This window comes from Sceloporus undulatus, chromosome 1 (genome assembly GCF_019175285.1).
Source record: "Sceloporus undulatus isolate JIND9_A2432 ecotype Alabama chromosome 1, SceUnd_v1.1, whole genome shotgun sequence".
In the NCBI taxonomy this organism is placed as follows: Eukaryota; Metazoa; Chordata; class Lepidosauria; order Squamata; family Phrynosomatidae; genus Sceloporus; species Sceloporus undulatus.
Window position 1 is genome coordinate 49354778 of NC_056522.1, and position 25682 is coordinate 49380459.

General features: G+C 38.3%; 1 protein-coding gene across 3 annotated transcripts in view; it reads right to left on the minus strand.

Annotated features, from left to right (window-relative positions):
- BABAM2 (BRISC and BRCA1 A complex member 2) overlaps positions 1-25682 on the minus strand; it is a 171811-nt gene that overhangs the window by 105786 nt on the left and 40343 nt on the right. For all 3 annotated transcript variants that reach the window (XM_042477082.1, XM_042477091.1, XM_042477074.1), the window contains exon 7: positions 1288-1397. In XM_042477082.1, coding sequence (XP_042333016.1) covers positions 1288-1397 — 110 coding nt within the window. The remainder of the gene's footprint in view (positions 1-1287; positions 1398-25682) is intronic.

The following is a 25682-nucleotide window of genomic DNA, read 5'->3' on the forward strand; positions in this document are numbered from 1 at the left end:
TTTTGTGCCTTTTAGTCATTTCTGATTTTTGACAACCCTAAGGTGAATCTATCATGGTTTTCTTGGAAAGATTTGTTTACAGAAGGTTTGCCATTGACTTCTTCTGAGCCTAAGAGCATGTGACTTGTTCAAGGCCAGCTAGTGGGTTTCATGGCCAAGCTTTGATGGCTACAGATTGAGATAACTTTAAAGGAGGATTGGGCAAGTTCATGGATTTGTCAAAGTCATGGATGATAGACATATGCTCCTTCTACTACCAGAAGCAACATTCCTCCATATATCAGCTGCTGGACAGAATGAGCCATATGGCGCTACTGTACTCATATCCTGCTTGCAGGCTTCCTATAGCATCTGGTTGGTCAGTGGGTGAATAGTACGTTGAATTAGACAAGCCTTTGGTTTGTTAACTGCCCTAGAGTTGATCTCAACCGATGGAGACCCTGTAGATGAGACATCTCCAAGACCTGCTGTCTTCCACTGCTCTGCTTAGTTCCTGCAAACCCATATCTGTGACCTCCCTAATACAGTCCATCCATATTGCATTCAGCCTTTCTCTCTTTCTGTTTCTCTCCTTTCCTAGCATTATTGTTGTTTCTAATGATTCATGCCTTCTCATGATGTGTCAGAAGTATGACAGCCTCAGTTTTGTTATCTTGGCTTCCAGGGAGATTTCTGGCTTGATCTGATATAGAAACCATTTGTTTGTCTTTTTTGCTGTCCACAGGATCCTCAGCACTTTTCTCCAGTACTACATCTTGATTGAATTTATTTTCCTTCTGTCTTCTTTCTTAACTGTCCAGCTCTCACAGCCATACATGCTAATAGGGAAAGCAATGGCTTGTATGATTCTGACGTTTGTGTTCAGCTGTCCATCTTATATTTCTCCCTATTAATGGAATCTGGGATATCATCAGGAATTATAAAAGCCCAAAATGCAAAAAGATTAAATGTCAAGAGGAAATTAATGAAACCGTTAATGAATATCATTTCAAAGAACTGGAGTCTACTTGCAGTACTCAGCTCTAATAGTATCACATATTTAAGAAGAAATTGGCAACAGTAATCATGTAGCTTCACCAACATAGCCATTTACATTATTATTATTATTATTATTATTATTAAAGTTTATTTCTAGAGCGCTGTAATTATACACAGCTATCATCATTTTGAATTTTCCTAAATAAAAGTCAAAGTGGCTTTATGCTTCCCAAAATTTCACATATATTCAATGAGAGACATCTGAATCTTGGAAGAGTGGGAGTACCATACATCCAGTGCTGTACTTACTGTTCAATTCGTGGTGACAAATACAATTTGGGAAAAACCTGAGTAGCTTCTGTATCCTCAAAGCTGACTGACAGAAGAGCAACATCTTCTCCAGGGTCTTCACTTGCATCCTAAACATGCACATATACACAAAAAGAAAAATTACTGTATATACTCATGTAAGTCTAGAAATTTTAGTCAAAAATCGACTACACAAACCTAGGTCAATTTATCCATGAGTCAATGTAAATACTATACTTTAATTCTTATTAAAAAGGGAACTATCCCCTGGTGAAAGACAAGAGTGTAATCTGTCCTGGAAGCGCTGACTTCCCTCTACTCTCTACTTTAGCGTGAGCCAAAACAGTTATGCCTGCCATAATTTTGTAGGTTCTTTGGCACTGTTTTCCTTTGCTTCATCAGATCCTTTGTTGCATGTCCCTAAATTTTACTCTCAACGTATCCAAGGTTCATATCAAAATCCATAATTTTGCCCCCAAAACCTGCCCTCAACTTATACGTGAGGTCAACTTATAGTCGAGTATGGTATGTTTCAGACCAACTGTAGTCATGAACTAGTTGCAAAAGAGAGTCCAAGGCCTGTCTGTAAGGTCTTCAAACTGCATAGCTGGTCTTAAAACAAATGTCTAAAAACAACCTCCTCAGCACAAGGATCAGATTAGAAATATATTAGTAGGAGCTAATTTGCATATTTTGTTTGCATGTGGCTGACATAAATTACATGCCACTGTCATGAACATGGCAGATGTCAAATTACTGCTAGTGGGCATGTCACAATATTCTTATACAGAAATTGCTGCCCTCAAAACTCAAGTCAGCTGTTATAAAAATATCTTGAGAAATGGAAAATAAGGAAATGGCTGGATTTTAATTTGCTTCATGATTGTAGTCCTGAAATATATGCTACCAGAGTTTTAAACTATCACACCATAGTTGTGAGTAGCTATGCAATTGCATTGCTTTCCAAAATTCCTACTCTTCTGGAGAATAAAATATTCCAGCAATGTATTCTCATAACTCAGAACAAGAAAATTGTATGTAGAAAGTTCTTGGGTTCAGTCTGTGCCACCTGCATTTAAAAGAATCTCTAGTAGGAAGCTGCTAAAGTCATTTCAGATCCTGTAGAATTGCTGTCATTAGCAGTTGACAGTATTGGGCTTGGCAGACAGGTGGATTGGTGGAACTGAGAAAGGCAGCTTTCTATTTCAAAAAGGTGGTCTCTCCATGTAATTGTCTTCTCTAGCACTGCTATTATTTATTATTATACTTTATTTATATAGTGCTGTAGATTTAAACAGTGCTGTACATACAATTAATAAAAATGATAAAAATGAAACCTGCCAATGGCGTACGTTCTACAGGATAATAGCAAAATACATATAAAACAATAGCTAATAATGCAAGATAGAGTTATATAAAATAAGCAGGCAACAAATTAAAAACTACCTTTCAAATGTGCCAGTTTTCTTTCTGTGAGATGTCTTCACTATCCAGTTTTCACAACCACACATTGAAATTTAAAATACTATGGTTTGAATTATTCTAACTTTGGTATTTAATTATATCTTTACAACTGAGGAGCTTATCTAGTTCCTTCACAGTGACCTTTCTAAGCCTTAGTCTTATACAGATGTCTCCATTTTGATTAATAACTGAGCTAAGGTATAGGAAACCTTTTGTCCTATATAAAAATGTGTGTATTGAAATAATATCTTCTGATGTGTTGTAAGATGCAATAAAGCCATATTAGCTTCAGGATGTCCATTGACACTTGAATCTTGCTATTCTCATCTGTTTTAATAATATACTAATCCCACTCTTGGAGAGAAAAGAGGATATAAATAAATTGACTAATTGATTGATCAATTATCCCTGGTTTCTTTGCCCATTCATCTCTGAGTATGGATGGGTTATTATGTATCATTGCTACAGATAATGTCAGTAATAGTGATCTAATTCAAAGGATAGTCATAAAATGCATGGCATTTTAAATTATAAAAATTAATTTGATGGGATAAGAAATTTTTAAACCACACTGTGAAATTTGGAGCACTTAATACCTTAGCAGGAATAAACAGCCTATAAGACTAATTTCTCATCTTCCAGTTCTTCCTGAAATCTCTCACTAAAATGACTTGTATGAGTTTCCACTTGCCACCATACCACTAATAAAGTCAACTCTATTTTTTGTGCATTGAACATCCCTCATAAGAGACACAATTATGATAATTAATATAGCTGTGTACACTGAAAATGCTCAAAAAGTCTTCCCGTGACTCTACTTCTTCGATTATAGCCAATCTTACAGAAGAGACAAGCCATTTTAAGTAAAAGTGATCTTGAGAAAAGGATGGAACAAGAAAGCAGCAGTACTACTGCAATGATTTATGAGCTGTTACCTAGGAACAGAGAGATGAAAGTCCAGTTTGCCTTTACTACAACATTTGTGATTCCCATTTTTCTACCTCTCACATGGCAAGAATTCATGCACTTAAGTAGCACAGTCTGCAGTTCTCTCTATCCCTTAGTCTGGGTATATTTGCACTGTTGACTGTACAAACCTAAGGCACTTAAAATTTTGAAATTATAATTTTGCATGTTCAGGGGTAAGCAAAGTGTAGCCCACAGTTCAGCTCCCCATGGCCTCCGGGAAAGCCTGCAAATCTCCCTAAAATGGTATATGATTACCACTCCAGAAACAAAGCAGTCTGAAATCAAGGCTTGCTCCCTCTTCCCTAAGTCTCAGATGAGGGGGTAGGAAGTCACAAAGCAAGACTTTAGGAAAGCTGATTTTAGTAAACAGAGAAATACTGGGGGTGATCCCATGGTCAGAAATACTAAAAGAGAAGGGAGTTCAAGACAGATGGAAATTTATTAAAAGGGAGATACTGAAGGCATGATTTCAAACAGTTACAGCGAGGAAGAAAAAATGGGTGATGTTTCAAGAAACCAGGATGGATGACAAAGGAGCTTTCAACTGAGCTAATTTTTAAACAGAACATGTATAAGAAATGGAAAAATGGGGAAATCACCAAAGAGGAATTCAAACAGATAGCAAGCACATCTAGGGGTAAAGTCAGAAAAGCTAAAGAGCAGAATGAACTCAGGCTTGCTATAGGTTAACAACAACAAAAAGGGCTCTTTTGGATATGTCCACAGCAAAAGGAAGAAGAAGGAAACGGTAGGGCCACTGTGTGGAGAAGATGGCAAAATGCTAACAGGGGACAGAGAAAAGGCAGAATTACTCAACACCTTCTTTGTTTCAGTCTTCTCAGAAAAGGCAAAGGGTGCTCAACCTGAGGAAAATGGAGCAGAGGACAGAATAGGGAAATTTCAGCACAGAATAAGTAAAGAGATAGTACAGGACTACCTTGTTAATCTAAATCTATTGGGTCCAGTTCTGGGCACCACAATTTAAAAAGGATGTTGAGAAACTGGAGCATGTCCAAAGGAGGGAAACTAAAATGGTGAAGGGTCTGGAAACCATGTCCTATGAGGAACGACTTAGGGAGCTGGGGATCTTTAGCCTGAAGAAGAGAAGGTTAAGAGGTGATATGATAGCCCTGTTTAAATACTTGAAAGGATGTCACATTGAGGAAGGAGCTAGCTTGTTTTCTGCTGCTTCAGAGAACAGGACCCAGAACAATGGATGCAAGCTACAGGAAAAGAGATTCCACGTCAACAGTAGAAAGAACTTCCTTACAGTAAGGGCTGTTCGACAGTGAAACAAACTCCCTCGGAGTGTAGGGGAGTCTCCTTCCTTAGTGGTCTTTAAACAGAGGCTGGATAGCCATCTGTCAGGGATGCTTTGATTGAGATTTCCTGCATGGCAGAATGGGGTTGGACTGGATGGCCCTTGAAGTCTCTTCCAGCTCTATGATTCTATGACTTCTGCATCATCATCATCATCATCATCTGGTCACTGTGTTGTGCTGGTGCTTGTTTTGGAGCAGCCACCTTCACTAATCCCTCTCTCCTTCTCAAAGTTTCTTAAACCGTGATGAGTCAGAACTCAGAGGAAGAGCACCTGTCAGTCAGGGACATAGCCAAGGGGGGTGGTTCTTGGGGTCCGGACCCCCCCCCTTCCGTTAGATAAAATGAATGGTGCGTGCTGCCGCGCCACCGCACCCAAGCCCAATTATAATGGCGGCACTTAGTCTTGACCCCCCCTTCCCAAATTCCTGGCTATGTCCCTGTGTCAGTGCTGGAAAATACTGAGCTGCCTCAGGAGTCACTTAATATAGGATTATAGGATAGCTGCTCTCTGTCTTTTCCTACTTTACCGTCAGCTTTCTCAGTTCTGCTTCAACCTACATAGTCCTACTTTAAATGGTTAAAGCTGTTGTGTAGTTTCCTTTCTTAGGCGGGTTACAGACCGCCGCCGCCGCTTGCTCCGTGCGGGAGCCGCAGCAGCCACACCGCGCAGCTCCCGCACGGACCGAGAAAGAAGCTCCAAAATGGAGCTTCTTTAAGCGGCACCTCTATGACGTCGCGAGGCGCCAGGGGCGGACTCGCGACGTCATAGACGCCGCGACACGTGCGGACGCACAGCATCCAATACATAAATATGGCGGCCGCCGTGTGGAATGGCCGCCGCCATATTGTACGTATAGAATACGTACTAGGGTTAGGGGGGTGCGGAAGCACTGCCCCTTCCTAACCCTAGTACGTATTCATTACGTACTAAATGGCGGTGTGTAACCCGCCTTAATCTGAGGAAAAGTGGTCTGTATAATCATTAGCAAAAAGCCTGGTACAAATGTCTTACTTCTTCAGTTCTGCCTAGGCTCTCAACTTTGTTTCCATTTAATTCTTGATTTCACTTGTCTCTCTCTCATAGGGCCTGAACAGACAGGCCAAAATCAAGCAGTTTCAGGTCACTTTGGAGGTATGCTATTTAAATGATTCATGCGCCCTAAGGGGCCGGATGCCACACCAAAGCCACGCTCCAGTACTAAGGACTGGAGCACAGCTTTGGCACAGCTTTTGGCCTCTTAAGATGCATGCGTCATTTAAACAGCATACCTCCAAAGTGACCTGAAGCAGCTTTATTTTGGCCTGTTTGGGCCCATAGATTCTCCTAGCTACATTTGTATTCTCCCTTCTTCAGTATTACTCTCTTTCAGACACCTACCTGCCTCCACACACTATTCCTTGCTAAACCAACCATATTCCCCCCCCCCCCAACTCTTGAACTCTTTTCTCCTTTCCTTCTCACCTAAACAAAACATTGAAACCATGACAGGAATATGCTAACTTTTCAGCATTGTCCAGTTTAAGTACCATTAAACTTAACAGAGCTTGCTTCTAAGCAGACAAACATAGACAGGATTACTGTAAGTCTTTCCATCATTCCATGTCCCTAAAATGCTTTTTAAAAATTAGTAGCCAAAAAGTTTGGTAATGATATTGCTGATTTTGATTATTATCATATTTTTTCATTTCGTTTTGATTATTATTATATTGAGGCTGAGGGATGATTCTACTACATTGACTGGAATAACTATATTTTAAAAGAAACTGAGAATAGGAGAGGCTATATTTTGGCATTATATTTTGCCATATTAATACTAACATTTTGCTGTGTAATAATGAAATCAGAATGAGAATAATGAAATCAGAAGATGTACAATTAATTGCATATTTATTAACAGTTGAACAAATGTGCATTTATAGTAATGGGAAAAATCCCTCTCTCTCCAACAAAGACGGTATGAATATACAGTTGCCCATCCAAGCCCGTGGGCTTGAGATCCACGGACTTGGAAACCCACGGGGGGCAACCATCATTAACGTCAATGAGACATGTGCCCATGGCGCATGCCCCAGATGCACATGGCCCACATGCACACACCCCATTCAAGTCTATGGGGCTTGAATATGCTCACATTTTGGAACTCATGGCGGGAGGGGTCCAGAACGGATCTCCTGCAAGTTCCAATGGCCACCTGTATAGGATATTGTTTAAATGGTAAATGTGATCACTGTGAATTGAGAGCCTACTGAAAACAGAACAACCATTTTATAGAAAAATGGTCCATTTATACAATTTTGTTGTTGCCATGTGCCTTCAACTCATTTATGAGTTATGGCAACCCCACTGACAACTCCTATCATGAGGTTTTCTTGACAAGATTGTTCAGAGGGGATTTGCCTTTGCCTTACTCTGAAGCTGAGAGAGTGTGACTTCCCCAACCTCACCCACCCCTTCCCACACATAATAGTATACCCTTGTGTTTAAAAAAAGAATTGGATTTAATAATTATACATTTTCAAAATAAAGAATCAAACACACTCTTTAACTAATATGTCTACCAATTTAATTTGTGCTATGATCATTAGCAAAATTTAAATTCATATTACTGTTAGTGATGTACATTCAGAACAACTTTTCAGAATAAATTTATCTGATGAACAAAACAATTGAACAATAGTGTATCCTTTTCTTAAAAAAATGGTTCCTGGCAAGTATTAATTCCCAGACACATTCAAAGCACAAAGGACAAACACATTGTTTTCCTGAATCCTCTATTACCTACTGTAACTAAAAACTGGGAATTTACTGGAACTGAGGATTTATTATGAGTCAGAGTGTTAACAGCCAGTCCAACCAAAACATCTGCTCTACACTGTTACAACTGCAATAATTCATTTCCTCTTATATTTGGAGTGGAATCAAATTGTATAGTAAGGCTCTTGTTCCTTAAAAAAATGAAGTAACCAAAAATCAGGTATAAACTCAGGAAAAAATATCTATTTTTCAAAAGAATGTTTATGCCATATAAAGAACACATAATTGCTTGTAACTTCAACACCCACGTGAGATGATTTTCTGTGTTCCCAGTTCAGCATTTTAGCCTCATAACAATTTTCAACATTGCTCTTCAAGTCACACTGATGGACACAGCTTTCCTTCCTAACTTTCCTCACGATTTATATAGCCTTCGACAAATAGATAGTAATCAAGATGGCTTCATCATTCTAGAGTTCTTGTAATTTCAGACTATTTTCACAAGGAAATAGAAATAACAATTTAAAGTGTAAATTAAACAATCCATTTGCTATCTTCTTCCTTATTGCTAACACTACAATTACATAGTCTCATAGAGTTTATGGAGCCATTGGAAGCTATAAATATTGAGAAATAACAATTTTAGATTAAAATGGATAGACCTCTCTCCCATCATATTCCTCTTTGCTAATATTACAATCCCATAATCTTACACAATTATGCAACAAGTGACTGAATAATATCATTCCAAGGAACAGAGAGATCCAAAAACTGAAACATATCTTTAAGGGTATCACACAACATAAAACTAAAGAAAAACAACACAGCTCCCAACATGAGAGTTTAGGATTAGCTGACACCAGGCAAGATTTACAAAAAAACCCAATATGGCATTAAGAGGAAACATGAGTATTTTATAGCTATAATGGGAGATAGCCTTCTTTTTTTCTCCATCTTCTAAAATTTCCTTTATTCTATAGGAGAGTACATTCAAGAGCATAGAACTTTAGGTTTGAAAATGTGCTTATTTTAAACATTAGTAACTGGAAAAATAATTAATATCATTGTTAATAACTGAAACAGTTTAATTAGTTATGTTGAAGTCAGTTAACTCATTGATCAATACAATTAGAATCATAAAATGGTAGAGTTGGAAGAGACCACAAGGGCCATCCAGTCCAAACCCCTGCCATGCAGGAAATCCAAATCAAAGCATCCTAATTGTACTAAAACACACCATGGGATTTACAGGGAATTGCATAGAGGCTGTCACTGTACACCTTAGGGACATATTTTATTATTGGTTCCTGCAAATAACAATCAAAACTTTTCAAAAATACCAATAATTTGTTGGTGCAAGTGGGAAACAAAAGGTTGGGTCCAGTCTTTGCCCTGAGCAAATGAATGCTACTGATGACAATCTGCACACAGACTAGAATGCCAGGCTGGGCGTTCCAGATTGATCACTTTTCTTCCAGCTGGATTAGGGTATTTGCTTCTTCGTGGGTCCTGTTTTTTTATGCCTCCAACATTCAAAAACGGCCACTAAAAAGAAAGTTTGGTAATACACACATTTTTTTTTATTTGTGTTGTCTAACTGATCAGTCACAACCCTAAGAAGGTAATTCCAGTCAGATCCTTAAACAAATAAACAGTGTATCTTCAGAATACATTTTCTTTACTGCACTTAGGTGTGACAAGTCTTCTACAATTACTACCCAACCAGGAAACACACAGTTGTTTATTTCAGACTTTTAGTCAACTGCCAGGAAACAATGGGGACAAGGATAGCTTTTTTTCTAAAATGAGTTTTGTATCAGAATCTATCATCAGAGCTGCCAAAGAAAATGCTAGGCTCTTTTCATCCTCCACCTCAATTTGCTTCTCAGCTCTGCTCTCTCACCCAAAGAAAGAAATTTTACCCTGGTCATATTACACTATTTTATGACAAGAGTTTACAACCTTCAAGTAAGGCCATCTTTCAATCAATATTTCATCCTTTCTAATATTTGTTCTACTTTTAAATTCAAATTTAATTTCCTAAAACCTGAGAAATAATGAGACTTGCACCTATATTGATCCCAGCTAAATGTAACAGACTGAAGGATAATAATAATAATACTGATTTATTTATATCCCATCCAATCACGTAGAATCCAGGTAGGTTACAGCAATAAAAAGTATACTATAATTCAATAAAAATCAACAAAAATCAAAAGAAAAAAAAGAAAAAAATACATTACAATTCAAATAAAGCTCATAATTACCCTTGACTTTTCCACAAATCATGGCAAAAGTCATAATTTTGGTCCCAATATGTGACCTCAACTTATACATGTGGTCATCTTATAGTTGGTAGTTAGATGCATGGTAATATTCCAAATTCTGAATCAAACTAACATGAGGTCGACTTACAGTTGAATATATATGGTATTTTTAAAACAGCTACAACAAAATAACATTAATTGTTTCTTTAGTTTAGAGTCATGGTGCAGACAATTATTTTTAAAATTAAATCTGTTTGTTGAAAGGCTATTTCTGAGTCAGACTAAATTGCATTTTGTTATTTTATCAAGATCTATGATCAAACAAACCACATCTAATTGTTTTATTGAAAATGAAAATGAAAAGAAAGGGCTCAATCCTAGTGTTAGTGCCAAGTAGAGGAAACCCACTAATCAGTGGGTCTTCAATAGGTACAGTATTGAGTCAGCAAGTTCCATTCATTTAACTCTAGCTGTAACTAATAATTGGATTTTACCCCAGAACTGCAAAATTTAGTTGGAATGAATATGAATGTTTGCACCTAAAATGCCTTTTCTCTGTGGTTACTGAACACCTAAATGTGTATAAAGTTAGTAGCAACATCTGCATAACAAACTCAGTTGTTTACAAAACCATCCAGAAAACTAGAAACCACCCTTTCCTCCATAACTGATGCCTTTATTACTACTGCATCTATGAGGGAACAGAATGAGATTTCTTATGGGAGGTGCAGGCAAACAATATGACAACCTTAAGGTTGCAATACAAAGCCAGTATCAGGAAAGCCTAATTTGAATTTAAACATTTCCTGTTTTCTAGCTCCCAAAGCAACAGAAATTCAGCAAAATACAGAGAGGGTTGCAAGAAGAAAGATGTTCTCAGGTTCCATCTTTACACTATACACAAATTCATATACTTTCCCCTTAACATACTGAAAATCTAGTTTTTATCTTGTTAAGCTACTCATCAGATGATTATTAGCAGTAACGTCCCTTTCTTTAGTACAAATGTATGGCATATAGCTAAAGAATTTTGGGGGGTTAGCCAGCAGGGCACAGTGGTTTGAGTATTGGACTATGACTGGAGACCAGGGTATAATTCTCTGCTCAGCCATGAAATCCACTGGGTGACCTTGAGCAAGTGCAAGTCACAAGCTTTCAGCCTCTGGGGAAGGCAATGGCAAACCTCTTCCAAAGAAATCTTGCCAAGAAAACCTCTTGGTAGTTCACCTTAGAGCTGTCGTAAGTTGGAAACAACTTCAATGTACACAACAACAACAATCTGTTAGGTTTTTTATTTGCTAGCCTTGCTATGATAGCTGTGTAAATGTGGAACTTAGAGGAAATGAAGTATACAATCTGATGTTGTTCCCCAGAGGTTTGAGAATAGAGTGGACTGGAATTCATTTTTCTTTTTCCACAATCCTTTAGCTTTAGAAATATGCAGCCAGATAGTGTAGTTTAGTGGACAATGTGCTAGACTGGAATTTGGGAGAGCCAGATTCAGGTCATGTTCACCTTTGAGTCACCATAAAATGGAAACAACTTGAAGGCACACAACGCACACAGGCATAATTAGGTGTGTGGAACACAAATCTGGACAAGTCTCACCAATGGGTACTTCAATCCACTCAGACACACTGTTGTGGTGAGGAGTTGCTTATCATTTCCTGTATTGCTATGTATTTTATATGTATTATCCTACTAGAGAGGCAGGCTAACTCCAACCGGCCTCCCTGGAAGAAGTTTACCCATTCGTTAAGAAGCCAAGCCCTCCCTCCAGTCAATCTGCCTTGGTCCAGGCTTCGGAGGTAGAGAAGAACTGCTGGCCCTCATCCCCTTTCCCTCCACCACTCCCTTCTCCTTTTGTGTCATGTCTTTTTAGATTGTAAGCCCGAGGGCAGGGAACCGCCTAATTAAAAGATTGTATATACAGCGCTGTGTAAATTTACAGCGCTTTATAAATAAAGGTTAATAATAATAATATCATTGTCCAAAGTATGGGAAATAATACTCTAAATAAACAGGCTGGAGCTTTTGATTGTTTGTTTTTTGAGTCTCCCACTTAGATTTAGACCTGTATATGTAATTTATTTATTTACTCTAGCAGTTGCTTGCAATACCAATTTTTTAATGTGTTGTCTATGTGGGTAATGGTGCCAAAAATGGATACATAACTAGACAAACAAAAGCTTAAGCCTACAATGATGCATGCTGTAGTTACCAGACTGGACTACTGTAGATTTTATGTTGAATTGTCCTTGAAAGACAATCCACACGTTTGTTTGTTTTACACACACATACATACACACACTCCTTCATTTAAAAATAGTTTTCCAACAAGCATATTAGGACTTTTATCTCTGATCAACAGAGCAAGTTATATTTGGTTATCAATGTGCTTCACCTCTCATAGAGTCATGGCTTACTGCGATGTCCAAACATACTCTGAACATTTTTAATAACTCACTGTGAATAGTACCTCAGCACTTTTCCTCCTTTTCATTTTGAAGCAAAGCTGCTTAGAAGAATAAAATAAAATACAGGGTGGTGAAGCAGTGGAAATAAGGAAGGAAATACTATACAACCCTTTCCTTGTCTAGCATTGCCTTGCTCTATAACATCCTAGATGTATTTCTCATATAGGATGGTAAACACAATTTATTCCTCTCTGCTTTCACCAGCATTGCCCCAGCTCCATCACAAGATGCTTTGTTTTTTAAAGGCAGGCAATGGAGTACTGCTAAATATGAGCTATCTCATTTGCCTCTCATGGGACTTTTTAAAGACTGTAACCTGTTAAACTGAGCCTAAATTTTTATTCCCATTGTATACTACCTAGACGCAGAAGCTATAAAGATTAAAAATTAGTGTTCAAAAGCACTACAGAATGATGAAATATTAGATTGTATCTGTTGGCTGATATTCAAATTCTCAAGGAACAGCAGAACCAAATTATCTGGGCTGATGCTAGCTCATCATCCATAGGGAAACATGAAATGGTCACAGAGTGTGCCATTTCTATGGACCAGTACTCTTGTGTTCTTTATTACATAAATTACTCTTGTCACTAAATATCAATGAGAACATTTGACCTTTATCTATCTTCCAGGAAATATACATTTTGAACAACAACAACATATTTATTTGTATCCCGCCTCTCCCTTTTTGAGGGAATACATTTCATGAAGTCTAAATCCTCTGGGTAATCTTCCAAGTCCTGGTTAGAAAGGATTTAAGCAAGCAAAGAAAAATGTTGCAAGAACTTCTCATCCCTTGGCCACAAAAAGAACTCTAATTCAAAGGATGTCTAAGACAACATTAGATAAGTTTTTGCTGAGATTGTGGAAAATACTGGTTTGCATAAATATTGATAGGTCTACTAGCTACATGGACACTACACAGGCAAGCTGTTTTGTTTCACATATACAGCTTTCTGGGATAAAAATAATTACAATAAAATTCTCAATAAAATTAGGAGTCCACATGGCTTCCTTCCAAGTTGAAATATACACTGATTTCTATGTTCAGTGTTTCAATGGACGAGAGGCCTTAACATACAAATTCTCAAGCCCAGTAAAAACTTTAAATCTTGGTAACATTTCTGGGAGCAATAAAGATTCTTCCTGGAAACACACAACACTGTGTCCTGCATAATGCTACAAGTGACCTGTGGAACTCTCAATCAACCAGGTAATACTGAGATCATTTAAAAGGACATAGGGCAATAAATTCAATAATAAATATACATAAGAAAATATATTTCCAGAATTAACAATAAATATTTTGAGTTTTTCTGGCTATTGCCCTGACATAGGGTATCTACTGGCCCACAGTACAGAGTGCTGATAGATTATTCAGCATTTTACAATTTGCATATTAATTAAGTGGAGTTAACATGTGGTTGCATAATGTTTTTAAGTAAGGATCTTGTTTGCTTCTTAGATGTTGCTACTACCCTGGTTCAGTGCACTTTGTTCTAGGCATTATAAGTGTATGCAGATAGAACAGTTAAGGTTATTTGTTTTGACGTGGTTTAGGGGGTCTGGTGGAATGATGCATAATCAAAACAGGGAGTGGACAAAGCATGCAGAGAATCTTCAAAAATAGGAAATAGGCTGATCTACACACCAGCCAGCCTAACACTGACACTGATGGGCACCTAGACCAGATAAATATGGTCATTCTGTGAGCACCTAGAAAAGAATGCATTGGTTATTAAGAGCCAAAATAGAGTTATAAAGAGATAGCCACTTGAGGATATATTGGAATCCAAACCCTATGAGGAACATTTGAAACAGCTGGATATGTTTAGCCTGAAGGAGAAAAGATGAAGATGAAGAATGATAGCCATCTTCATATAATTCAAGTAGGGGGAATGGAGAGAGAAGATAAAGGTGATCCCCCCCTCCAAAAAAAAAAAAAAGAAATCTTGCCAAGAAAACACAATGCTAGGGTTGTTTTAGGATTATCATAAATTGGAAATTATGGCTTGAAAGAACACAATGATGATGAGGGGACGTGTAGACTTGTTTTCTATGGTTTCAGCTAGCAAGCCTAGGGCCAATGGTGAAAACTGCAGGGAAACCAATTTACATAAACATTAGGATAACTTCCTAACAGTAAAAGTAGTTTTGACAGTGGAACAAACTGCCTTAGAAGTGGCAGATTTCCCCCAGGGGGTTATCTACGGAGATGATTTATGCTGCTGTTGCACTGGAGATCCTTCAATGAGAAGAGGGTTAGCTCAGATGACTTCTCAGATACTTTTAACTATCTTTTATTCTAAAGCTACTCGGTAAAGAATACTACTAGCTTTATATTTTTGCTAGGGAACAAGGACAGATCAGCAATTCAATTATCACATTGCGACCCCTGCCCCTGAATGACATCCTGGCTGAACTGACAAAAATAGTGCTAAACTTGGAATGGCAGACCTTTAGCTCTGGTTGACAGACTTTTCTATTCATACCAAGAGGTCCTTGTCTGGGTTAGCATAGGACATCATAGCCAAGATAGCAAGATCATGATAATTCCCAACATCCAAAAGTGATCATTTGGCTTATATCATCTTAATTTGGATTGTTACTTTTCAGAAAGAAGTCTTTATATTGTACAAAGAGGGCACAATCTATTGGATATTTTTCTATCCAGAACCTATTGGAATGAATGGAAGCTCTGCAAGACCTTTATGTAGAAGAATTTTCTGATTATGCTGTTATTCCTGTTTCTTGTGCACATGCTTCATTCTTTCCTTGAGCATTTAAGACAAGGAGTTATGTATCTAAAAATATACTGGTCACTGTACTGTGAAGACAAATGTCTTCTGAATGGATTCCTCTTGAGAGTGCTTTGATTGTGTATTCCTGCATGCCCAGGGGCTGGACTGGATGATCCTTGTGATATCTTCCAACTCTATAATTCTATGAATAGTCTTCAAACACACTATTCAAAAGTTACATCCAATTATGTTAAAATTGTATTTTTAAAACTGACACTTTGTGTTATTATAACCAATTGTCTATTGTCAAATAACATAAATCCTCAAACCAACTTGAGTCTAGCTAAATGATATTTCTAGTCTATCAGCAATATTACTATATGAAGAGCTAAGGCTCTTCTAATCCCCACAAATTAATTGTATGTACTCTCTATGTACTGTGGACTTTTCAGGACTGAAGCAATCTAGTTTGAATCCTTGCATCATTCCTTTCCCTTTCATCCTTAGAAGCATGTATTTCATTCTGATTCTCAGTAATTTGGTACCATTATGTTTACATTCTTATCTTGGGGTTGTGATATTATTCTTTATTAGAACAAACCTAGGAAGCATTGCGTTTAGGTTTATATACGTGAACAGACTCTTTGCAGCATGCCATCCACACTAAAGATATCTATGCTTCTGCACTGTGATTGACAGTCCAGTAGAAGTAATTAATGTTATGTGCCCATGTTTAGCCAGTAGATAACATATCTTAGTTACTTGTCAAGCTTCTTAAATCCATAGCAAACAATTTCAAATAAGCCTTCCGGTGTTATTATTTGTTAAAAAATGACAGTTCACATGACTTATTGAAGACAAGGGGGAAAGAAGAATCCTTGTCTAAGGAGCCCTGTAGTTCTAATGTGAGAAGATAAGAAGTGGCAAACATACTAGGGAATCTAGAAAATGTTACCAAATAAAGTTTGATCTTGTGAAGTACAAGCAACAAATATTACTAGTTAGGAATGACATATAAACTTTACCTCTATAAACAAAAGCTTTGTAGTATTTTGTGGGTTTTCCGGGCTATGTGGCCATGTTCCAGAAAAGTTTCTTCCTGACGTTTCGCCAGCATCTGTGGCTGGCATCTTCACAGAATGCTTTGCTTGGAAAAAGTTGGGATTATATATACCAGGGGTAGGCAACCTTTTTGAGCCAGGGGCCGGGTTGCTGTCCCTCAGACAACTGGAGGACTGAAGCCAAAAAATAAATAATTAATTTAAATAAATAAATAAATAAACCGGGACAAATGTAGGACAAAATTTTCAAATGGAGGACACGTTTTTTTAAAAATGGAAGACATGCAAAAAAATTGCTGATTTTTAAAAAAAAGGTAATATAAATGCATGTTTCGGAGGCTTCTATAGACAGTTGCCCCCCTTGCCCGCTGCTTGCCCCCCCTTGCCTGCCTCCTGATAGGCCAAAGGCCCCACGCCCTCACGCGAGAGGCCAAAGGCTCCAGCGGCAATCTGCAGCAGGACCGGGCTGGGGCCGGTCCCAAGGCCTTGCCGGGCCGCAGGTTGCCTACCCCTGAAATATACTGTGTGAGCCTGGGAATGCAGCAGTGATTTGCATGTGTATTGTTCTGTGCTGATGGCCGGCCTCAGGCTGCGGATGCTAATGCAAATGCATTAGCCTCCAGCCTGAGGCCGGCCATCAGCACAGAAAATACACATGCAAATCACTCCGCATGCCCAGGCTCACACCTATTATACACCCAACTTTTTCCAGGCAAACATTCTCTGAAGATGCCAGCCACAGATGCTGGCAAAACGTCAGGAAGAAACTTTTCTGGAACATGGACACATAGCCTGAAAACCCCACAAAAAACTATGGATGCCAGCCATGAAAGCCTTCGACTTTACAAAAGCTTTGTACTTTTTTTGTTGCTATATTTTTGTAAGATTTTTCCGTGACTCACTATGATATAGCCTGCCCTCCCCAACTGCGGGCTTGCCATCCATGGATTTAAGCAAGCCCCATTCCCCAATGGCCATGTGTGCATATGATTGTGGAAGAGCGGCGCATGCACTACTGCTGAAAACCATGAGGGTTGAGGTCCCATGGTTTTTTCTTCCTTGAAGGATCCAGATGGACCTGCCCAGATAAGTAAGGGCTGACTGTAATGAAAAACGTTGTACTTAAAATGTACTTTTTAATTCCCATTTGTGACACTTTAATTGTACATCTGAGTAAAATAATATTTTTTCCCATTTAAGTGTCTAATTTGAAATTTTTAAAAAATCATTGAAGGTATGATCACAATCTGGTATTGTGTACTCCTCCTTCAAGAGATAATCTTTGACACATAAACTGTTAAGGAAAAAGCAACATGGGATATACAGTAAATGAAATAAAACATGTATGTGAGAGTCAGGAGTGACTAGCAGAAGCCAATTAGAAACACACAGGTGAAATGGTAATACAATTAACAGTCCTGAATGCCAAGGACAGAAATGTAAAGTGGATAATTGGACCACACTGACAATTGTTAAGTGGTCAAGGCTGAGATGATGAAATCATTAATTGTAGGATGAACCAGGAGAACCAATGAGAATGGTGTACACGCCTACTGGGTGGAAACAGACAACAGTGGTGGTACCATGCATTGACTAAATAATGACTATGCATCCCAATGTATTTTGTGGGTTGTAGTAGTGGTAGAGTGAGGAGTAGTGTATTGTTGTGTTGGATAGTTTTGGAGCTGTATATAGTAGAATAAAGTAGATCTTTTATTGAAGACTACTGAGTTGTCTGGTGTCTTGGGTGAAGCTACAAGAACCAGCTGGATCCTGAAGAAGGGTGAAGACTTCTGTGGAAGCAAGAGTGAGAAGGCTTGGAGAGTTTGTCGGGGTCTTCAGCCTGTTCTCTGTAACTCTGCTAAGCTTTAACCACTGGCCAAAGCTGGTCAGCACGGTGCACAACCAGGTGGAGAGTTCAAGCCAGAGGTGAAGAGCTACAACTCCCATCATCCCTGACAATAACAACATGGGAAAGAAAACAAGATCTTGCCCACATAAATAATCTTAGGGTGTTGCACACATAGCATAAGTTAGCATATGGTATGTCAAGTTGGCTGTGCCAAAGCTTTACCTAAAAGCTTCCTATGCCTAGTACCCAAGCAGAATAAGAAGTTACCTTGTCCTACCAGATAAAATGGGCTACTCATCAAGCTAAAATGAGCTTGCCAGGAATGAATGAATGAGCAAATTTGTGGAGACCCATTTCTCATTTCTCCTTTTGTATCACTATTTGCTCTATCTTCTGCCGATACCTTCAAATCTCTTTGACTGCAGTTACCATTGGTCCCCTCTTTCTTCTAACATTCTTCAAATCTTCTATTAGCTTTTGGAATTTTCCTTCTGTTCCTCCATTTTACATACTCTTTCTTCTCTACTTCCTATCTTTCTTCCTTTGCTAATCATACCCTTCATAAATTCAAAACAACCACCACATTCCCGTACTCTGCCTACTCTCATCATTACATTGGGGTCACTACCTCCCAACATCTATCTTAGGATAAAGTGGTACACTTTCCATGGGTGATGGGAGTATTAGTCTAGCACCATCTGGAGGTCCATAACTATCTCAGTCTGGGTGTAGAATGTGTATCTCAAGGAAGACTTGCCTTAGATTACCAAAACAAATTAAGTCTGAAAATTTTACACAAGAGAAATAGCTGGGATGAGGTTTGAAAAGCCCTGCCCTTCCCATATTAAAATTTTATGATTCTCTAATTTTGCTCATGGCAGATAAATGATTCATATTTTTTTTTACTATCTATCTATTCATCTATCTATCTATCTATCTATCTATCTATCTATCTATCTATAGATGTGTATATGTGTATGAATGAACGAGGGTCACAATGTTGAAAATTTCAATTACCACCCAAACCAACAAGTAAGAGAAGAACACAGAATTATTTGACAACTTTTTTTCCATTTTCTAACTCATGAGACTAAGGAAGTCTGTGCTTTCTCACAACAAAATGTACAATTTTCACATCATAAATTGTTTGGCTGCTGCCGTTTTTGGTTAGCATCTCCCTGCACTTATCCTCATGGGAAAGGCTATCACAATGCTGCGGCACAAAGAAAACAAAGTATTCAGTGTTTTCACTTACATCTGGGCACAGATACAAAGTTAAGTGCAACAAGGATGATTGCCTATAAAAACAGAATCTTAGGAACAGAATTACAAAATATAACTTTCAGTTTTAACAACTTTTTCTTGCATTATATTTTTACTTCAGCTGCTTCTTTTATCATTTATCTGCTCATGAGCATTGCATAAACAGTGGACAATAGCATGTAAAGTGGTCAGTCTAAGAAACACCTCCCTTTAAATTTCAAACTGTCACCAAATCTTATTCTTGCTAAAATGACTATTCAGGAAAATCTCCCAGTTACTTCCTTCCAGTATGAGGTTTCCAGTGTTGAGAGAATAGTGTTACAATTATTATCCATAAAATATGTCATTCAAGCAACTGTTTGCTACAACGTTTTCTTGTAGGGATACATCTTGCATCCCTTGTTTGTAGGGGTACTATTGTGCACATTTCAAACGGAAGTTATTTCCCTCCTGTATAAGTTTTTTTTAACTCCTTCACTAGTCATACAAAACAGGAAGACACAACATTTCACCTTTTATGGTTACAAAAATCAGGCCAAATGTCAGAATGTTCTTGGACAAGTGATGGTCATATTATTTTCCCAACACTTTAAAAAAAAAAACTTAATCCTTCAGGATGAAGATGATGCCTAGAATGATTTAGGTTTAAGAGTTATTAGGAGGGAAAGCTTGACAGAAAGGCATGAATGCAACTCTCTAACACACACATGTAGTAATATCAGAAGCTGTTAAAACAGAGTGAAATATTTATATTCTTTCTATCTCCAAAAAACAACAAACAAACAAACAAAAACAAGCAGAGGTTACAAAACATGGAGCAATATTGGGGAAGCAGTGAAGATGCACCTTGAAACTGGTTCTGAATCTTGCAGCAAACTGAAAGGTCACAATATGCATGGGGACTGCCCATGTCAACATATATTAGACTCATCTGAGGCCAATGTGACAAGGGCAGCAATGTGTGCGATCCTGTCTGTCCACAGACAGAACCACAGCAAACCATAAGAGACCAGCAGAAGCTTTTACAATTGTGATATTGTTATCAGCTAGTGTGACTGACTGCAGATGTCTTTGCAAAGTCACTGCAGCTCTATTCATCTATAGGTTAATTTATTCCATATCTGCACCTTGCACGTAAATATTAAATACACAAAATTTATCTATCTATCTATCTATCTATCTATCTATCTATCTATCTATCCATCCATCCATCCATCCAGCCTTTCTTCCAAAAAGGAACTCAAGGCAGCTTACAATATAAAACCACATTAATTAAAAAAAATTAAAATAGCCTAATTAAACAGTAAAAAGTTAAAAATTTTAAACGTACAGTGCGCCCGCTCCATATGTGGGCACACCATATGAGGCTTCCAGTTTACGCGGAAGCTGCGCTGTAATAGCCGCCGCATCTCCACATGCACGAGCCTCATTCATTATAATGGGGCTCCAGTATAGGCGGAATTAGATAGAAAGGAGAGATAGAGCTGGGTCTCATCCACATACTGATGACACTGCACCCAAAACTCCAGATGACTTCTCCCAGGGGTTTCATGTAGATGTTAAACAACATGGCAAACAACACAGAACTCTGTGGGACTCCATAGGCTAGTGGCCAAGGAGTTGAACAGGAATCCCCCAACACCACCTTCTGGGTCCGCCTATCTAAGAAAGATCATAATCACTGCATAGCAGTATGTCTAAGTCCCATCCCATAAAAGCAGCTCAGAAGGATACCATGGGTGATGGTATCAAAAGCCACTGAGAGATCTAGCAGGATCAACAAGGACACACTCCCCCTGTCCAATTCCCTGCATAGTTCATCTACCAAGGTGACCCAAGCTGTCTCTTTGCCATAGCCAGGTCTGAAGACAGACTGAAATGGATCTAGATCCATTTCATCCAGAAATCCCTGAAGCTGGGAAACCACCACTCACTCCAGAACCGTGCCCAAGAATGGAATGTTAGAGACTGGCCAAAAGTTATCTAGAATGGTGGGATGCAGGGAAGTCCTTTTCAGTAATGGCTTCACCACAGCCTCCTTTAGGCAGGATGGAAATTTTCCTTGCTGCAGTGAAGCATTCACCACTGCCTTTAGCCACTCGGCCAGTCCCCCTCTTGTTGATTTCAGAAGCCAGGAAGGGCAAGGATCCAGTATGCAGGTGGTGGCCCTCACTTCTCCAAGGATCCTATCCACATCCTGAGGCTGCACAAATTGAAACTTATCCAATGACATGGGATAAGCAGGTGCTAAGATTACATCCACTGGACTTGTCTCAACTACAGCATCCAAGTCAGAGCAAAATACCACCAGAAACATTCTAAAAGGCCACCAAACACTTGTTTAAGTATGGACCTTGAACAGCTAACTGTTTTGCAACTCTGTAGATAAATGTAAGTTTGCTCATTCAATCATCAGGTTAGGGTGTCAACTCAATGTTACTAACCATATTTGAAGATCGTTAGAAAAACCTTACAAAATATAACATCAGGGACAGCACAGAGTGGTCCATCTGCACAACCCAAAGTTGCAATGTGTCACAGTACCTTTTCTGTCAACTTAGCTCAGAACTGGAGGGACTCCTCCCCCTATTCCCTTGGGGATAATCTGGGGAGAATGCCAGTGAACAAGGCCAAAGCCACAGTGGCTAGGGCACTCCTTCTGCTTCTCACATTTATCACACAGAGGGCTACCAAGGAAATGACTTAATTATTCTTGCCAAAGGTAAGAACAGCAGCGAGCTGCATGAAAGCAAGGGGAAGGTTGTAAGTGACCCTAGGCTCCAAGAGGACAATTCCCACCTTCACTTACCTACAAGATCTAGAACATTAGCCACAAGTTTCCAACCACTACTAATAAAAGCTTCTCCTTTCTGGCCATCCTCCAACATATTTTTCTTACAGCTTTCCCAAAATGTCTATTTGCATTGAATAATTACCTTAGAATGGGAACAACTCCCAAAGAGACATGCCTTCAGTCATGTTGTAAGAACAAAATAAAAAGTACTCACAAAACACTTTGTATGCAATGGCAACATGAAACATATGACAACTGAACAAAGAATGCCTCAGATCTTACTAAATGAGATGCATGGGGATCTGTAACAAGTCCAACACTTGATAATCCAATTTAATAAATCAGAATGTGTGCACATTAACATTTAAATAAGCATCATTAAAATAGCTAGACTTAGACGGAGTCACTTTTCTGTTGAACAGAGAGATTATAAATTCAAATAAAAATAAAAATTCTGATTTGGAACATATTCCTGTAGTAATCATTGTTTGAGGTTAAGCAACCCACCAGCCCCAGGGATCTTCCAAACAAGTAACTGATGGTTTATGTATCATCAGAGAGACATCAGTCAGTTAAGATGATTTTTCCCATCTGTCTAACATTTTACACAACCTGAAAGCACTTTTCAGCAGAAGAGCGGAAATTTGCTGGCTCAAATAATACACGCATTAAAAAAAAAATAGAAAGAAGGCATATTTATTTGACTGAAGAACATATCAGTAAATTTGAGGGGTGGGAAGAGTAGCAACAGCAAGGCCAGTATAGAAAACTTGTTTTTTAAAATTTATTTCTTCTTGGTGACAGAATAGCTTTCAATATTCCTCTGAGCTGTTACCATACTTCTCTTTCTCTTCCTTCCTCCCTTCCCCCACATCTATTAAAACTTTCCTAACAACACACTAGGAGACACGCAAACCTCAGCTATTAATTCTTGCTTAACTTTCACTTCACTATCTTTACCCATGTCACCTGTAATCTAGCTTTCTCAAACAAATCTTTATTCTTAGCATCCAGGGGGCAAAAAAGATGCCTTAGTTTTTTTCATCTCAGGAATGCAAAAGCAAAGCTCTTATACAAATTACAAATTTTGTGTTTCTTCTGTGTTCTTAAAATAGCACTTTATATATATATTTCCTTGGCAGATAACTGAACACTCTGCATTAGAACTCTGAAATGAAACATACCTATTTGCTCACTGAACAAAAAACTTTCATCTTAACATGTTGTGTTTTCATGTTCACTCCAGCTGCCAAAATGCCAGAACAGTGCTCTTAACAAAGACCTTGTTTAAGCAATATGATGTTGTATTCAATGCAGTGCTTAGTTCTAGCTCCATCACTATCTTGGAAGATAGATTGCAAATGGTAGACTTAAATTCCCTCTATCTGTTATGAGTTTGTTTGTTTGTTTGTTGGCCTACGCACTTCTTTAAATATCGTGAATGTGAATGTACACCAAAATAAAAATAAAAATCAACAATACTTAGCTTGTACAACATTGAATGTAAGACCTTGCCATTATTAGAAACACAGAGTTCGCAAACTTTCATATCTAAGGGTCTTCTTGAGAGAGCTGACAGTGACTGAGTCTCATCAAGAATAAAATGGCAATGCAGAGATACAACCAATCAAAAAATAGCAGCTTAAGAGGTGGACACTGATGGTCAGTAATTCCTGACATTATTTTGTATTTATACTTAACCTTTGTTTGGAAATGGGTATATGATTCAGTATACTAATTTCTTTGCAGAATGGTTCCATAATTCAAGGGTCTTCCATTTTAATTAGAAAACATAGGCTTTGGAAGTATCTTAGCCTCTTGAGAACTACACTCATAGACCCCATCTCACTATAAACAACAACTTTCTCTTGTACATAAGCAGCAAAATGTGACAACTCATGGACCTTTAGGAAGATGAAGTTCTGTTAATATACTGCAGAGAAACATCATTCTGACATGATTCTCTCAGAAACTTGCTATAATTCTTTTCTTACCAAGCCTCATGGCACACATTCAAAAGTAGATGTTATCAGTAACTATAGTCAGTTGATCGGTTGTTCCACCTTCTTATATCATAAAAATTATTAGGTTGTTTGCATCAACTTTCTTAAGAACATTAGTTCTTGCAAAATGAGAGAAGTATAAGATTTCTAAAGTTCTTGTTTAGACCTAGAACTGGCTCATCCAAAACCACAAATGGTGAGCTCTTGTAAGTATCTCCTGGATCTGCATTAGGACAGGTTGATTTGGGTATCTATATAAAGACTATAGTGAACTCAAGCTGCATCTGAACTGTAGAAATAATCCAGTTTGACACCAGTTTAACTGCCATGGCTCAATGCTATGGGATACTGAGAATTATAGTTTGTTGGGGCACCAGAACTCTCTGACAGAGGTGGCTACATGTCTCACAAAAATTCCACAGCACTGAGCCATGGCAGTTAAAATGGAGCCAAACTTGATTATTTTTGCAGTGTGGATGCAGCCTATGATTTGCCAATTACACAATCAAAATATTTGCTGTAATATAGTAAAAAAAGCATTTTAATGTTCTTCTAAAATGGCAAATGTACTAAATCATACATTCATAACCTCTATTTATCAGACAGGAGCAGTTGTAAACAAGCAGCATCATAATACCTTCAGCAGGTTTACTATCTTTGTCAGAACCTGCAATTTGTGTCAGTTCTGTACAGAAGCAATATAAACATTGTATTATTAGACAGGAATGCAACAGCTATAAAATAATTACAGATCATTACTTAATGGAAGCACGATCTTCTTTCTTATCTGAATCAAAGCATTATATATATATATACATACATATACATATACGGACAGGTTGCTTACCTGTAACAGTATTTCTTCGAGTGGTCATCTGCGAATACATACAAATGGGTTGTACTGCGCCTGCGCAGTGCCTTCGGAAACTTCTGGAATCACTAGGCAAAGTACTCTTTGCAACATGTTGAAACTTTTTGGCGGTAGCTCCGCCCATCCCTTATAAAGCCCCTGCCTTCCCGCTCTTTCCCCAGTTCCGCAATTTTTCCGCCAAGTAGGCGATAAGAATGAGCCAATAAAGAGCAGGACACTGAGGGGAGGATGGGCGGGATTTGTATGTATTCGCAGATGACCACTCGAAGAAATACTGTTACAGGTAAGCAACCTGTCCTTCTTCTTCGTGGTCTCTGCGAATCATACAAATGGGTTGAGACTGGCGAGCTAAGGTCAGTGGAGGAGGGAGTGTCATATTAACCTTGTCTCCAACACTATTGCTGATACCAATAAAGCAAGAAAGACACAAAGCAGTGGTCTAATTGGTGTTGTTATTATTATCACCATATTGGTTAAGATAAACAACCAACAATCTCATGAACTCAACCCAATAGTATCATGAACCCAGGAGTCTGAAAAACATCTTATTTGCAA